The sequence below is a fragment of the Lucilia sericata genome, unplaced genomic scaffold (genome assembly GCF_015586225.1).
Source record: "Lucilia sericata isolate MDLA Ls3-8-SP2 unplaced genomic scaffold, ASM1558622v1 Contig000441F_arrow, whole genome shotgun sequence".
NCBI classification, from domain to species: Eukaryota; Metazoa; Arthropoda; class Insecta; order Diptera; family Calliphoridae; genus Lucilia; species Lucilia sericata.
Window position 1 is genome coordinate 63394 of NW_023994456.1, and position 17987 is coordinate 81380.

The following is a 17987-nucleotide window of genomic DNA, read 5'->3' on the forward strand; positions in this document are numbered from 1 at the left end:
AATAATTTTGTTTTATTGTTATTTTTGTAGCATTGTAGCTTAACTAAATGAATTTAAATAAATTTTCATTATTTAATAATCATTTAACAGATTTTTCGCTTAAAGAATATAGCATGAGTACTTTTGTACTTTATTTTGTCCGATAGTGTATACTGGTACACCATCATTTACTCGCATCTAATAACAACTAATTTCTTTTAATTTTACAATTTTCTCTAATTAATTAAAACTAGAAATAAAATTTCATCCCTTTACTTTATATTTTTTTTATTTTTTGTATTTGACCCAATCAATTTTTCTTTTGTTAATTTTATTTTACAAACCCTAAACCTACCCCCTCCCCTAAACATTTCCCTTTCCTACTTTTTTAAATAACAACAGCAAGTAAAATAAAAAGAACTTCTAACAAAACAGCCAGCAGCAAACCTGTAACAATAAAAATACAAGAAATTTACAAGAAAAAAATTTTTCATTATTTTTTGAGAAAAATATAAGAAAACAAGGAAAAATTTAATGAAATTAATTAACTGTACTTTTGGGGAAAAAATGTTAAGACAAACTAATATAAAGAATACGTATTGGGACAGAGATAAATGACCCCCCACTGAAAGTGTAAAGAAGAATAGAAGAACTAAAGAAGAGGGCTCGACAAAGAAGATGAATGTGAAAAAAATAAAGAAAAACATAAGAATCCATAAAATATTTTTAAACAAGAATTCTTGAAAAAAACATACACTTATACATATAAAATCTAATACATACACACATTTTCATAAAATTTTTAATAAAAAAATTGAAACCAATATACATGCAAACACATGTTTAATACAATAAATAAAGTAAATGTCCTTGGCAACCATCAATCCTTATTCATTTACTTGTGTGTAAACGAATGCAATACTAGCCTCTAGCTAAATTCAATAAAAAACACTACACTTACACGAACGACAACAAAATATTGTGGTAGCAAAAGGAAATTTTAATCCTTTTTTTGCTTCTCTTCCTTTTCTTCATTTTATTATTGTTGTAAAAGACAACGAACTACAGAAAAATTCCTTAGGACAACTTGTTTACAATGCCAAATCAAAAAAAAAAAAAACAACAACAAAAAGATTTTTATTATGTTGGGTTTCCTTGCAACGCAAGAGGAGAGAATCTCAGAGAATAAGAGTGTTAATATGAACATTTGCTTACATTGACATTGTTGTATGATTGACCAAGGAAGTAAATTTAGTACCAAATATTGAACTTTTCTTGAAACATACATACATATTACTTATTACATATGTTGGATACTTAAAAGAACAAAACTTAGCTAGAACTGAACTAGAACTGAACTAGAACTGAACTAGAACTGAACTAGAACTGAACTAGAACTGAACTAGAACTGAACTAAAACTGAACTAGAACTGAACTAGAACTGAACTAGAACTGAACTAGAACTGAACTAGAACTGAACTAGAACTGAACTAGAACTGAACTAGAACTGAACTAGAACTGAACTACACAGGGGGAAAATGAAATATACACTCCTGGTACCAAATTGACACCAACCTGTTTATAATTTTTCAATACCATCCGTTGTCAAAGTATATACATAAGTACGTACGACAACACTATGTAATGTTGACAACATTGCAACAGCTCGTTGTCGAAATCTAAATTTTACACACATCCGTTTTCTTAATGTTAACAAACGTGGTAAGCTCACTATTGACAAACAATCCGTTGCCAATAGTGAGCTTACCACGTTTGTTAATATTTAGACAACGGATGTGTAAAAAATTTAGATTTAGACAAGGAAGTGTTGCAATGTTGACAACGTTGCGTTGTCAACATTACATAGTGTTGTTATACGTATGTATATACTTTGACAAAAGAAGTTATTGAAAAATTATAAACTCTTTGGTGTCACTTTGATAACAGGCGTGTATATTTCCTTTTCTCTCTGTGTAGAACTGAACTAGAACTGAACTAGAACTGAAATAGAACTGAACTAGAACTGCACTAGAACTGAACTAGAACTGAACTAGAACTGAACTAGAACTGAACTAGAACTGAACTAGAACTGAACTAGAACTGAACTAGAACTGAACTAGAACTGAACTAGAACTGAACTAGAACTGAACTAGAACTGAACTAGAACTGAACTAGAACTGAACTAGAACTAAACTAGAACTGAACTAGAACTGAACTAGAGCTGATCTAGAACTGAATAGATATGAATTCATACAATAAAGAATTAAAGATTCTGTTGTCCAGACTACAGACTATTCTATATTTCAGATTATAGACTATTCTATAGTCCAGACTTTAGACTAATCTATAGTCCAGAATAAATACTATTCTATATTCCAGACTATAGACTATTCTATAGTCCAGACTTTAGAGTATTCTATAGCCCAGACTAAAGACTATTCTCTAGTCCAGATTATAGACTATTCTATCCAGACTAAAAACTCTTCTATAGTCCAGACTAAAGACTAATCTATAGTCCAGAATAAATACTATTTTATATTCCAGACTATAAGTAGACTATTCTATATTCCAGACTATAGACTATTCTATAGTCCAGACTATATACGATATTTTTCACCTCAAGTACTACCTGGAATACCAAATTTTAACATCGATTTCATATTATATTAAAATCGAATACAGAATTCTATGGCAACTCACTACTGTAAACTGGGTAGTTATATTGAAAATTGCCCTGGAGTTGTGAGATTATATAGAAAGGATGTCGATTGGATACTTAAGCAAAAATTAAGCAATAGCTAAATATATGTATACTTGAACAATTAAAAAGGTTGAAATCAAAAACCTTTCAGCAACGTTACCAAGAAGCAATTAAACTTATATTCTTTACTGAAGCAAGAAATTTTAAAATCTTTAATTCTCTTTCTATTTTATTTTTCAATAAAAAACTTTTTTGCTTATTTTCTTCCTTATTATTTTAGTTTACTCTTCGCTGATTCTTAAAAAACTTCACTCACTTCATTTTCTTAATTTTCACTTTCGCGCAAAATTTTAATGAACAAACAGCAGCATCAGTAAAAGATGGAAAAAAGGGTCTAGGATCTTAAAAAACAATTAAGAAGTTGCATCCTTCACTGTTAAACCCAATCAAACACAGCAACGACTGGACAAAAGCAAACAACAAAGTTTTTAAATTAATAACAGAACGAATAAAAAAAATGAGAAAAGAGAAAAACACAACAATAACTTCGGCAGTATTTAAATTTTGCAAACCTTGTTAAGGAAAAAACTAACAAAAGAAAAGTTTATGTGTTTTCCAACACATCGAAACATTTGAACAAGAAAAAGGAAACCATTTTCTGGTCATTTTCATGTTTTACATGCATTCATACTTACATCCACATTACCATTCCACATATAGTGCATACCCACTGCTGTGGGATCGTGATGCGTTTGCCCCGTCATGTGTTCAGCCATTACAGCACTCATCCAATGCACTAAACCCTGGGTAGGATTTTGTCCTTGTACTCCTCCTATTGGCATATTAGAGCCGTTGCCAAGATGATTGTCTGATGATGACGACGACGATGTTGTTGTTGTTGCTGCTGTTTGTTTATGTTTGAGAGATTTGTGACTTTGGGTTATTTCTTGATGTTGATGTTGTTCAATTAAATCCGTTTCATCAATGGGTTTTAACGAGTTATTGTAAGATTTCGAGGGATGTTCTAGATTAAGATGGGTATCGGGTGGTGGTGTGGGCGGAGTAGCAGGATTTGTTAAATGGGCAGAATCTGTAATAGTATTGTTATTGGCTTCTGCTTCAGAGCTTGCTGTAGGCCAAACGTAATTTGTTGGTTTCTAAAATGCAGAAAAATAGTAATTAATTAAAGTAGAGTAAACTATTAAAATTAAAAGAAATTTTATATTATGGAATTATTTAGTAAGTGAAAGTAATTATTTAGTGAAAGTAATTAATTAGTTTTTATAACTATGTTTTCTAATTGTATTTGAATGATAAATATTAAAACATATACATGATACAAAACATAAGGAGTAAGTTTGCAGATTCCTTAACTACCAAGGGTTATAACATGTTATTTTGTTTCGTTTTCTAAGCAATATGTTGTAAAGTTATGCCGTAAACTTTACTAAATTTACACAAAATAGGATCTTAGTCCAACTATAAAACACTGGCTGTATAAAAGCTTAATTAGACCAATTCTAAATTACTCTTCAGTAGCTATGCTGATGGTCATTCCTCTTATCGTATTGCTTTAATCATACAAGACGAAATTGACCAACATGAATGCATAATTTATATGAATATGTACTGGACATTCTAGACGTTATATACCAAGAGCAGACTTGCCCGAATGCATACCGAAAATAAAAATTGCCAAGAATTGTGAGATATTGATCCCAGACATGATATCGTGGTCATGCGGAACAGCAGAACAAATGGCTCTAAACTTGATCTGCATTGAAAACTCTGTAACTGAAATATTTTACCGTCTTCCTATCGCCAGTGTAGACTCCGAGAGTTAGCGTCACGCAGTGGAAGAAGCTTCAAAGCCTATAAAGCGATCACCTTAGGACTATAACGGACTGTATTCAATTGAAGTCAGGAGAACATCTGCATGACCAGATGAAGAAGCTTACGGTTAAGGAGCATAGAACCATGCTTACCAAACATAAATCAATTCCTATTGGGATGTCATCATAGGGGCAACCCGAGCCACTATCTTACGGAGTTAGACTCATCTCCCAAGGCATTTCAGGAAAGATCGTTTGTATCAGAGCGGCATCCCAGAACAGCTGTATAATATAAATAATGAAAGCTCATACAAGGCAGCTATAAATACTAGTGTGATATTGGCGCAAATAAGATCGAGATGGAGTACCGGTTTAAACTCGTATTGGTCGAGAATAAATGACACCATTCAAGATCTTTATTTTGAGTGTGGCATAGGTCTATACAATGTTCAACACCGTTTCAACTGGACCCATCCAACATATGCTATTCGGCTACTGGGTTAAGTTACTAGTATATCGCTATAGCTTTTCTAGATTTCCAGATATACGAATTTTTACCGGGCAACATTTGTTCACTCTAGCTGTTCTAATTTTCTAGATATACGAGTTTTAGTATTTGACTAATATGGTAGATGCTACGTCCACTAATGTCAATTCGCCCATTTTTTATGTTTATATAGATGTCAAAGTTATCAATGCAAAATTTTACGATTGTAGCCCATTTAAAATTGCAAAATTGGATTTTACTTTTAGTTAATTCCAGACTATAAAAATTTGCCTTTAAACAAAAACTCAAACAAACACACACATTTCAAAATCTTTTTATATCCTACATCCCTATAGTGGCTAGGGTATTATGCGTTTATGCTGATGTTTGTAACACCTAAATAACAACAAATATTGCTCTTTACCTTAGTATGTCCGTCTGTTTGTGTGCCCATGTAAAACTTGCGCCCATGCTACAGTTCGCAATTTTCTAGACAATTTGATCAAATTTGGCACATACTCTTCTTATGATCCAAACCTATGGAAAATGGTTAAAATCGGTCCATTATTTCGCAAATGGACCAGCGGGCAGCAAAACTTAGTTTTATAAAGGTCTAAATGACTTTTTGTAATGATCAGGCCTCATTTGATCATAACCTCCATACAAACTCCGCTTCAGAAAATGACTTGAAGGTCAAAATTCACTTATAAACACTAATAACACTATGAAATTCTGCATAAATAATTTTAATGTAGACGTAAAGTAAATTCCTCTATCAAAATTTATATGGATAGGCCCATATTTATCCTTACCCCCATTTAAACCCTTTTGTAGGTAATCTCTTTTTTTTTGTCAACGAAAAGTAAAACTATTCCGGAATTAAGGTAAAAACCAAATTAAAAACTTTATTATTTAAAAAAATAATCGTCATTTTTAACATAAGTACTCACTGGTGCAGGTCGACAACGTCTGACTATACATTCATACTTGCTATTCATAAAATTGTTCACAAAATATCTGACTGATATTTGATCAGAAAAATTGAAAGAGACTTCTTTGTTCTCTTTTGTTCCATAGGAGTTACAGTCTATTAGTTGCCAGATTTTTGGGAAATTTGGACCATTTTTTAAAAGAAAGAAAATATTATTTCATAAGTGACCAAAGAGCCCTCTACCGACAATCATTTCTATATTAATATTGACCTATTTATATAAATATTAGGAATAAATCATAGTTAAAAATACAGAGAGGATCCACCCCTAGGTTATTAGACTTTTTTTTTAATTTTGATAGATTTATACAATGGAATTTTTCATGAAAAACACTTTAAAAATGCCACAATCATGTGATCGGATTATCTACAATGTCCAACCACAATTTCTTTCTTATCATACTCACCATCAAAGAAGTATATTAATTTTACTCTTCCGTATATAACGAATATATTGGTCGTAGAGTAGAGTATATAACGAATATATTGGTCGTAGAGTTGGCTACTTCTTGATACAGAAGAGCAAAATCAATGATTTATGATGATATAGTTGGGCATGGATACTGATGGACCGAACTACACTAATATAGCATTCAAAAATTCCATGTCTGTGTGTTTAAAACATGACTGGATCTAAATGGAAGACGCTGAAATATTCCACAAATTTCTGAATTAATGTGATTTGCTTGGTATTCAAAATCGGCAAAATTGACCCACAAGTTTAATTATTAAATTCGATATACATACATTTTTATGAACTAAATCTCATTAGGATTGGTTTTTAATTAATCCTACCCATCATATAACACCTTATACAGAAAATAAAATTCAATTCAGTCAGTCAATGAATCGTCTAAAAGTCGAAGTATTAAGGAAAATTCAACAAAATAATTTCTTATTTAAAGTATTTTTGTCGATCTCTCGGTTCATAATTCTGCACAATCGTACAAATACAACACTCTTATTTGTTTTTATACCCTTCACCTTCGTGAGCAGGGTATGAATGTTGAAGTGCTTTACGTGAACACCTGCCCTGAGGGCCTTATTTCACGGTGATATTTTTCATCCAATGGGTGAGCTAAAATGTAACTCACCACCGCCCCATTGTGCATCTTACACGCCGGTGGCTATTTACGTATCTGGATGTTCGATCCATTATACGTGCACGAGCTATCTAATCTCTTGCCATAGTAGCCCCGTTGGGGTATAACAGTTGTCATGAGAAGAGCTCAATCTAACCCCGACAAGGAGAAGGCAATCACTGGTTAGAGTCAATAGAAGGGGCGGACCCAACATCAGGTGAAAACACTCTATTGATGCCATTCTCATCATCTAAAGACTCACCCCAGAGCATTACTGGACCTTATATGTCATCCAACCATACTACTGAGATGGCTTCTATTGGTTAGCCAACAGCACCTAGAGACGTATTATAATACTCAAAATAATAAATTAGGATCCCACTTCATGGACCGATCTGAGACAAAGGATTTAAGAATTCCCAAAATAAACTGAAACCAATAATTGCCCCGACAAAAAGTCGCGTAGCATGAATCAATATATCCTGTTGAGATGACAACAGTACCGAGAAACTTGTACGAAGCGTAAAAAGGCATTCTAAATCAGTACTAATCTCCAATATATGAAGACTTTCCCGACCTTTTACCAATTTTCGCATCAGTTTCATTCTCATGATCACAAAGATCTCTCTAAAGAATGACAGGTAACTACTGAACGCTAACCTGACAATTCCTCAGCATATATCGACTCCCTAATAAGCGGCCGATAAGAAATACCGATCGGTTTCAGGAATGCAGCATATGCTGCTTTGTACACAGACCTATGTCATTTGAAAAGACAATTAATCAACGCATTATGTTTAGGGTATATCAGCCCTTAAACCAACATTCTCTTCCCGCGAATTTGAGTTTAAACCACAGCCACTACGTGGATCCCGTGGAAGGAACTTCAACCAACTGACCAGCCAGGACAAGTCCTGGGGGAAACTGGCTACCCATAGTACCAGATTATGTGGTTCTCTGGTTAGACCCCATATCAAGTCATACCAAGGGCTAGCCGAGGAGTGGAGCGACATCACCAGTTTATAGTCCCGGCAGACTAGAGGTACTGGTAGCACTTCTTTACACCGGGATTGCAATACACCAAGATGGGAACTATCATCAAGGAAACATGCCCCGGGAGGCCGTGAGCAGGGTATATATAAGTTTGTCATTCCGTTTGTAATTTCCACAATATAATTTTCGATCCTATAAAGTATATATATTATGTATCCTTATAGATAGCGGAGTCAATTAAGCCATAAGGGTCTGTCTGTGCGTCTGTCTGTCCGTCTGTGTGTCGTAGAAGTGTTGCTGTAAACACCTTAAAGACTAAACCGATCATTTTAAAATTTTAGGGCTATATAGATCTTTACGTGTAGAATTCACATTTACAATCAAAGCTTTGCAACGCGGACCGGGCACCATTAAGTAGTATAAAATAAATTGAAATGTTATATATTTTGAATACATTATGGTGAAGGGTATCTCAGATTCGGCAAAGGCGAATATTGAACTTTATTATTTGTTATTATTCCATTTGTAACACAACAACAATCTAGTCATGTCCGTCCGTCTGTCTGTTGAAAGTACAATAGGATCCGAACAGAAACAGAGGGCAGACATTTTTCACAAATAATCCCTATAATTAAGATTTATTTGGTTTTGCAAATGTTCAATATTGGTCCGCGTTTTCGTATAGCTATCATATATATATCGAAATATAGTTTGAACCGTTATAATTATGTTAATTAGACAGCAAATGTGCTGAAATTTAGCATAACTAAGTTGTATATATCCAGAAGTTATTTCTGTAAAGTATTGCCAATGTTTATGATTGGATCCTACGCTTATATAAGATTCCTTATGAAATCCAAAGTTGTGAAGATTTCCTATGATTTTTGTTTAAATAATTTTTGGTTCACACTGTCCACAAACTTCTACTTTGCATGAACAACACTTAATAAACAAAATCAACAATAATTAATTTTTGAGAGAGACATCATTCACTCATTTAACTATTTACCTTCTCATTTGCATGAGAACGTTTAACAGATTCAGCCATGGCAGCAACAGCAGCTGCCGACGATGAAAACAATAAATTGCGTGGAAAATGCGTAGTGTTGGCATTGGCAACATATGATGAAGAATAAGCTGTTGCTGCTGCTGTTGTTGCTGCAGATGATGAACTACTGCTATAAGCAACAGGTGGTGTTGCTGGGGATGTTGTTGATGCTGCTGCTGTAGTATTTGATTTTAAATAACGTGTCTCGACTAAATGAGACTGAGTTTGCGTGCGACTGCTATCATCCGGATTAACATGATGTTGCTGATTGTGATGATGGGCATCATTATTTATAGTGTTGCTATGATGTAGAACAGCTGTAGCAAATAGACTTTTATAGAATTCCGCAGGCATAAGAAATGGCGTAGCAGCTGTTGCAGAATGACAATTTGTTTTGTAGGAACTATAGGAAGATTTTTGAGCTTTTAAAGGCATTCTGGTGGGTTGTATTAAACAAGAAGTTGTCAAGGAATTAGAGGGAGAGTGGGATTGAGAGCAGGGTGACAACATGTTTAGAAATTTTTTTGTTTTGCACTTTTTTTTAGGAACTTTAAATTTAACACTTTCACTTTTTAAAATAGTTGTGGCAGCTTATTTTTTGTATTTTTTTAAACATTTTAATAAATAAAAACTAAGGGCTTAACTTTGTTGTTATTTTTAAGCCATTAGTTGGTGATATTTTTTATTTGTCTAACTTACAAACAAAATCACACATACACACACACATTTACTAGCTTTGTGCAAGAAAAAAAAAACACAAAACTTTAGCACACTTCCGCATCCGTTTGGTTACTTTTTCTTTTCTAAGTTGTATTAGTGCTTTTGTTTTTGCCCATTTTTTCCCCTCAACCAGACACCCACACAAAAACATATATTTTTATAAAAAAATATTTGATCTAGTTTTAGACCGTTTACACTAGTATTTTTTCTATTTATTTATTTTATATATTTTTTGTAATTTTTTTTAGAATTTTTTTTTTTTTTTGTGCTAAAAAATTTAGTTTTATGTGGCCATTATTTAGTGGGGGAGAGCTTGAGTTGGGGGTGGTTGAGTTAAATTTTGTTTTTGTGGCACTTTTTGTGTGAAAGTCTAAAACCGTTTTTATACAAATTTATTTATTTTTTTTTTAATTCTATTTCTATTTATTTTGTTTTTCTGTTTGTCACTGTGCAACAACCTTGAACATGGATGCAGTTTTGAATTGTGGCAGTTGCAGAGTGTGTTTGCCTTTATGCAGCCATTTATTTAGTTTTATTTATTCTATTCCTGACACTGTTGATGGGTGATTTAGAAGTCACAGTTTTTTTGTTGCTGCTGTTGTTGTTGTTGGTCTTTGGCATTTAAACATTTTGGTAGTTTTTGTTATTTTATTTAATAAATTAAATTGATATGTGTGTCTGTCTGTCTGTTGGGTTTTATTTAAATAATGTTTATAAATGATTTTTTAATTTTATTTTATATTTTTTTGGTTTTATTTATAAATAATTTTTTGTTAGTTTTTAGGAACTTTTGTTACTTTATTATTATTTTGTTATTATTACTATTTTTTTTTTGGTATTTTGTATACATTTAGTTTAAATATTTGGGAATTTGCACTTTTATTTATTTGGCTAAATCTATTAGGAACTTTATGGTTGCATAAATGTTTATTTAAATTCGTGTTTTTTTTTATATTCACATTTTTAATATTTTATACAATATGTTGTTGTTGTTGTTTTTGTCAAATTTGTTATTTTACGACTAGATTTAATTATGTTTCCATAGCATAGAGAGATAAATTAAATGCTATTAAAATGCTATTTAGTTAATAATAAAGAAGTATCTATGTACATAAATATTTTAAAATGATTTTTTGACAATTATAACCTAAATAATTGAAGTATAAAAAAGTGTTATTAGCCGTTTTATGTTTATATTTAATAAACAATTATTTAGATCTGAGTTTAGGTTAAATGTTTTTATTAATGATTTAGTATCGTAGTTTATGTAAAAATATGCAGAAAAATCTAATTTGTTTAGTTGTCAAATCTGTATAAGAAGAGATGATTTCTAAATTCTAACAAACGATCCCACCGGTTAGTGGATAAGGGTGATGATGGACTATCTGTTAGCTCCCAGTTATTGTTTAACTTTATTTAGGGAAGGGTAGAATGTCCACCAAATGGTGCAGGGACTAAATAACCCAGCAGTGGCGACAAGTGTAGATCTTCTCGCGTATCGTCTTCATTCTAAAATCCAGAGCTGAAGGCTACTATTAACGTGGCTAACTTGGCCAAGATTATAAAGAGCACACCATCTCTTAGATATAGTCGGAGCTAAGTCATACCACACTCAAAGGAATCTCAAACCAGAAACCTTCGAGTGATAATGTAAAACAAGATATTCCGAAGACAAGCACATCAGCGAAATTATCCTCTAAGATAAGGGTATCTCTAAAAAGGCCTTGAAAAAAACTGTCCGAAACGGACAATGGGTTATGTGTACTGCAGCTCTCTCGGAAAGAGCTCTAAGTAATCTCAAATTTTAAAAAGGATGAAGTACAGCAAATGCTGAAGGAGTTGAATAATAGCTCTGGGAAACAGAGTGCAGTTAATTGAAGAAGATGATTTAGAAAATCCTAGTGAGTCAATTCATTAACACTACATTGGATTCTCTCTTAATATCATAAGCAAAGAGCATACATACGATCTTATTAAGAGCCAAAGTCTAAGAACAAATTCAAGATTATAAAGATCACCCCTCCTCTTACATACAATCGAAGCCAAGTCAAAGTAATCTTAAACCAGAAACCTATAAAACACGTTATTCCGAAGAATTATCCTCTAAAATAAGGGTGTCAAACAATAGACCACAAACAAACTGAAGCTGGAGAGTAGAGCTTACCTATGTATATACAACTAAAAACGGCTTTCTGAGACATACAGAAGAAGTTGCTTTAGAAAATCTCTCTTAATATCATAAATAAAGAGGACCCGATCTCACCAAGACCCGAAGACTGAGAACAAATCCATGATTATAAAAAGCACCCCTCCTCTTAGATACAGTCGAAGCCAAGTCATACTACACTCAAAAGAATCTCAAACCTACGGGTGAGGGTAACAATGTAAAACACGATATTCCGAAGAAAAGCTTGTCGGCAAAATTAACCTCTAAAATAAGGGTGTCTCAAAATAGACCTCGAAAAAAGCTGATACTGGACCTTGGGCTCCGAAACGGACTAGGCATGCTGTTGGCAAAATGTAGGGAGAAAGAGAGTGCTCTAAGGAACATCTGCCTTTAGGATAGGGTAAGAACAACATCATATCAAATTCTAAAAGGATAGCTCTGAGACACAGAGTGCGGTTAATTGAAGAAGAAACTTTAGAAAATCATAGTGAGTCAATTCCATAACACTGCATCGGGTTCTCTCTTAATATCATAAGCAAAGAGCATCCAATCTCTTCAAGAGCAAAAGACTATGAACAAATCCATGAATATAAAGAGCACCCCTCCTCTTATATATATAGAACCATAAAAACGGCTTTCTGGGACATAGAGTGCTGACAATTGAAGAAGATGATTAAGAAAGTCTCTCTTAATGTCATAAGCAAAGAGGATCCGAACAAATCCAAAATCTTCTTAGGTACAGTCGAAACAAAGTCATACCATACTCAAAGGAGTATCAAACCAGAAATCTAGGGTAACAATTTAAAACACGTTATTTTGTAGACACGAACGTCAGCGAAATTTTCCTTCATGATTAGGGTGTCTCTAGACAGACCTCGAAAAAGGCTGACCTGGTCAGGTCAGCCTGGTTGAGCCCCAGGTTTACCAGGTTGGCAAAATGTAGGGAGAAGGAGAGAGCCATAAGCAACCTTTGCCTTTAAGAGAGGGCATATCATATCAAATTCTCAAAAGGATGATGTACAACAAATGGTAAAGGGGTTGAGTGATAGCAGAGCTAATCTATCTACAACCAAAAATAGGACTCGAAAAAAGCTGAAGCTGGACAGTGAAAAAGGTAGCCAAAATGCTGAACAGGACTTGGAGAAATCTTTCCTAGTGAAGTGGAAAATGGAAATTTTTCTTGTGGCAGATATCGATCAGAACTCCAAGGCAAGGTAGGGCATATCTCGAATCTAATGCTATCATCTTTAAAAATGGAGAATGTAATAGTTGTTGTAATACTACTAAGAGGATCCAAATCACTTGTATAGAAGTGCTAAATAGGCCCTGAACACGGTCTTATGCTGGACCCAAACCGAGATGCTCAAATATTAACCCGGTCACTACTGAAATAACTGATTTCACAAGAAAGACCAAAAATTCCTAGAAACATTAAACCTTGCTTCCTGAGCAAGAAGATGCCGGTGTCCGAAGGAGTTAAGTACTTAGGTATACTTCTTGAACGGAAATTTAAATGTAAACACTACCAATAGGATAAGATTAAGAAGGCATATCGTTGCTGTGCGATGTGTGGGAGTATTATAAGGACATTAGTCATATGACATACTTTCTTTCTAAAAGCATTATTAGATCAATTCTCTTTTATGCTTCAACAAGTGCAATATAAAACCACTACAGGGAGTAAGCTGCACATGTTACTTGGGTATAAATTGGGGTCATGAGTACTACGTCATGGTTCTGGAAACGTTGCATACCAAACTCAGAATATGTCGGAATGGTTGAAATATATATGGATGTAAACTGGGAAACAAAACTCTTGAGGGGTTCGACTTTCCAGGTGCAAACGTGCGTCCAAGAGTTCCTGGCGAATGCAAAACCGTTCGACTAAATTTGGGTGACTTATAAACATAAGCGATAGAATCCCATTCGGCTATTTAGAATAATGAATCAATGGGTAGAGACACAAAGTTTTTATGTGGTAACCCTAACGAGCGGAGATCGAGAAGCCTTTGAAGAATGTAGAGCATGTGTAGTGAACAATGAAACGTTGGAATATTTTCATGGTCATTGCCAAGCTTTTGTTGAAATTAGAATTAACGATATTATTTGGGATATAACATCTCTCACGAACGCTTTGAGAAATTCTAAAGAACTATGTCTAGGAAAGAGACCAAGACGAGCAAGTCTGCAGTTAGTATGATGGTACGTATGATGGTACGTATTCTGAGTGGACACACAGGATTACGAGCACATCTATGCAAAATTGAACGTGCGGATTCAGACGATTGTAGAGCATTTGGAGAGGAGAAAGAAACTCTGGAGCACATTCTTTGCCACTGCCAGACATTCGTCGAAGTTAGATCCAAGTAACTTGGAAGTGATGTTATTCCGGAAATAACATTCCTGACTAACACCAATTAGAAGACTCTTAGGAATTACGCCCAGGAAACTCAGTTTCTGAACAGATCACTACAGGCCCGGTAGTGGCCTAGTTGTATTTCTTCGGATCAACCTAATCTAATCTATGTCTAGGAAATTGAGTTCCAGAACATTGAACTTCCTTCCATAAGTCACAATATAAAGTTGTTCCTCCAACAGTTTTCTATGTAAACAAGAACAGAAAAGGTCAGATAGCGGCCAAAGTATAGTTTTTGGGAGTTGTTGTCATTTATTTCCATGTAAAGAAACACTTACGGAAATAAACAAAAGTAGGGTAGATCTTATTTAATAATAAAAAACTCCATCCTTAACTGATTTTTGTTGGATAGAAGTAACATTCCTCTTTCAATATAAACGGTTTATTTGTAAACTAAATTAATGTTTGAAGGGTTTAAATCATCACAGTCATAATTATTAGTTTACATGGTATAATATGCGGTTTGAAAATATTTTTTTTTTTTTTTTTTTTTTGTAGTGAAAAGGTGTCACCTTAATGTTTATATGTAAATTTGTATAGATTTTTTTATGTGTTAAATAGTATGAATTATTTTGCATATAAAATGACTGCAATAAATAAGACATCACTTTTCCCTACTCTTTTGTTGTTGTTACCACTTTCTCATGCTGTCATAAAACTCATCATACTCTTTTTATTTTCACAATTTTCACAATTAATATCACTCATACGTTATGTATTACCATCACGTTGTTGAAAAGGAATCTTGTTGGAGCATTTTTTAAACACTTTAAACAAACATATTGAATGAATGAATTAAAGCCAGAGGAGCATTTAGTAAGGAATGACCCAATTAGGTGCATTTTAAAGAGATTTTTTTTGTGATTCTTAAATTTTTTACAGGAGCTTTAAGACTTTTTTTCTTGTTACTTATAACACTTGTTAGCTGTAACTATAACTTTACTAAATTTAACGATGTAATTTATTTATAATATTATTATTTTACTTAAACTTTGGTTGATTTTAACACATTTTGTTGCAATTTTATTTAATAATTTATTTAAACAATTTTTATATAATTAATTTGTTTTGTATGAAATGTTTTTTGAAGAACGCGCGCTATTTTCTTGTTTTTGTACAATGGCAGCCATCTCCACCAATATGTGAACATCATCTTGGCTACGTATGCTGGAAACAACTGGAGTTTTTTCAAAAGGCATCAGCAAACCAAGCGTTACGTTACGTTTTCAGTTTTTTTCTCTTGTTGTTTTATTTTTGTTTTTTTTTTTTAATATTGTTTTTTTTTTTTTTTTTTTTTTTTTTGTACTTTTTTCGAGGCTCTATATGTTGTGAATGTTTTGTAGTGGGGATTTTTATGTGTTTTTTCCTTCTTGATGGTGTTTTTTTTTTACTTCTTATTATTTTTTATTTCCACTGCTCGACGACTACTACTATTATTACTACTAGTACTATTTTTTTCCATTTTTTTGTTGTTCATCTCTAGCAGTTTTTTTGTTGCTATTGTAGCTGGATTTTTATATTTTTTCATTTCTTAAAAGCAGCTGCAAGCAGGGCTTTTTAAGATGTGAACCTTCCACCGTACAACAAACGGGCTAAAGGAAAAAAAATATAAAATTATTGTATATAAAAAAAAATAACGCCATGAGATGAGGAACAACGACAAAAAAAAAGAAGAATTGTATATCAGCATCAGTAATGTGCAGCATGTAGCATACAAACAGCAGCTAGCTGCGGCAACGACAACACAACGAAAAAAAAGGAAGAGATTGATTTTCTTTTATACGTTTTTAGCGTTTTTTTTTCCATTCAACAGCGACTACAACAACAGCAACAACATTAATAGCAGCACTAGCAACATCTTTGAAATGTATTCTATTTCTATATGTTGTCGTTTATTTTCCATTTTTTTTTTTTTGTTGTTCCTGCAACCATGTCCTGTTTTTTTTTTCTTCTTTTTCTCGTTTTTGTAACTTACATTTTTTCTAAGAATATAGTGGGGTTTCCATTATATTTTTTTTGTTCCTGTTGCCGCCGTTGCTGTTGTTGTTTGACTATAAATACGTATGTGTATATTTTGATCCTTATTTTTTTCTTATATGTGCATGTACGTATGCAAGTGTGCTTGTGCAAAAGTTAAGGTCCTTTAAGTATAAGTAGACCTTAGTGTGTTTAGTTGCTAGGATATTGTGGAAGCATTGCTTTCATTTTACATCTTTTAGTATCCAGCTTTAGCAGTAAATGGTTTGTGGAGTATGAGTTGTTTCTTGGCTTGGAATCGTATGTGTAAAATGTTTGTTTCCCACATTTGCAATAACTGAACTTGCTTGTCATGCTGGTTGTTGTTGTTGTTGCAGCAGCAAGACGTTGTTATCCTTATTGTTGTCGTTGCTACTGTTGCTGTTGTAATATGTGACCATTGCAATGCCAACGTCTTTAAGAGGAGCGAACAACAGCAACATATTTGACGATGTCGTTTCTTCTTATTTTTTGCTTAGTTTTTTTCCATTTGTCCTTTCTAACGGTTTCCTTTTTTCATTTGCTATAGCTGATTTTTTTTTTGTATGGTTTAAAGGACATTAAATATCGTACAGTGTTTGAGGTGAAAGTTAATATTGAATAAATTTTATATAAAAGGCATATAGTCTAGTCTATAGTGTAGTCTATAGTCTAGTCTATAGTCTAGTCTATAGTCTAGTCTATAGTCTAGTCTATAGTCTAGTCTATAGTCTAGTCTATAGTCTAGTCTATAGTCTAGTCTATAGTCTAGTCTATAGTCTAGTCTATAGTCTAGTCTATAGTCTAGTCTATAGTCTAGTCTATAGTCTAGTCTATAGTCTAGTCTATAGTCTAGTCTATAGTCTAGTCTATAGTCTAGTCTATAGTCTAGTCTATAGTCTAGTCTAGTCTAGTCTATAGTCTAGTCTATAGTCTAGTCTATAGTCTAGTCTATAGTCTAGTCTATAGTCTAGTCTATAGTCTAGTCTATAGTCTAGTCTATAGTCTAGTCTATAGTCTAGTCTATAGTCTAGTCTATAGTCTAGTCTATAGTCTAGTCTATAGTCTAGTCTATAGTCTAGTCTATAGTCTAGTCTATAGTCTAGTCTATAGTCTAGTCTATAGTCTAGTCTATAGTCTAGTCTATAGTCTAGTCTATAGTCTAGTCTATAGTCTAGTCTATAGTCTAGTCTATAGTCTAGTCTATAGTCTAGTCTATAGTCTAGTCTATGTCTAGTCTATAGTCTAGTCTATAGTCTAGTCTATAGTCTAGTCTATAGTCTAGTCTATAGTCTAGTCTATAGTCTAGTCTATAGTCTAGTCTATAGTCTAGTCTATAGTCTAGTCTATAGTCTAGTCTATAGTCTAGTCTATAGTCTAGTCTATAGTCTAGTCTATAGTCTAGTCTATAGTCTAGTCTATAGTCTAGTCTATAGTCTAGTCTATAGTCTAGTCTATAGTCTAGTCTATAGTCTAGTCTATAGTCTAGTCTATAGTCTAGTCTATAGTCTAGTCTATAGTCTAGTCTATGTCTAGTCTATAGTCTAGTCTATAGTCTAGTCTATAGTCTAGTCTA

At 33.2% G+C, this 17987-nt stretch overlaps 1 protein-coding gene across 1 annotated transcript in view; it reads right to left on the reverse strand.

Moving 5' to 3' along the window:
- Positions 1 to 17987, reverse strand: part of LOC119604896 (zinc finger protein rotund-like) — a gene marked incomplete at its 3' end in the record, with an annotated part of 62180 nt that overhangs the window by 27619 nt on the left and 16574 nt on the right. Inside the window, exon 2 of the mRNA XM_037957794.1 lies at positions 3360 to 3837. Within this exon, the coding sequence (XP_037813722.1) occupies positions 3360 to 3837 (478 nt within the window). The remainder of the gene's footprint in view (positions 1 to 3359; positions 3838 to 17987) is intronic.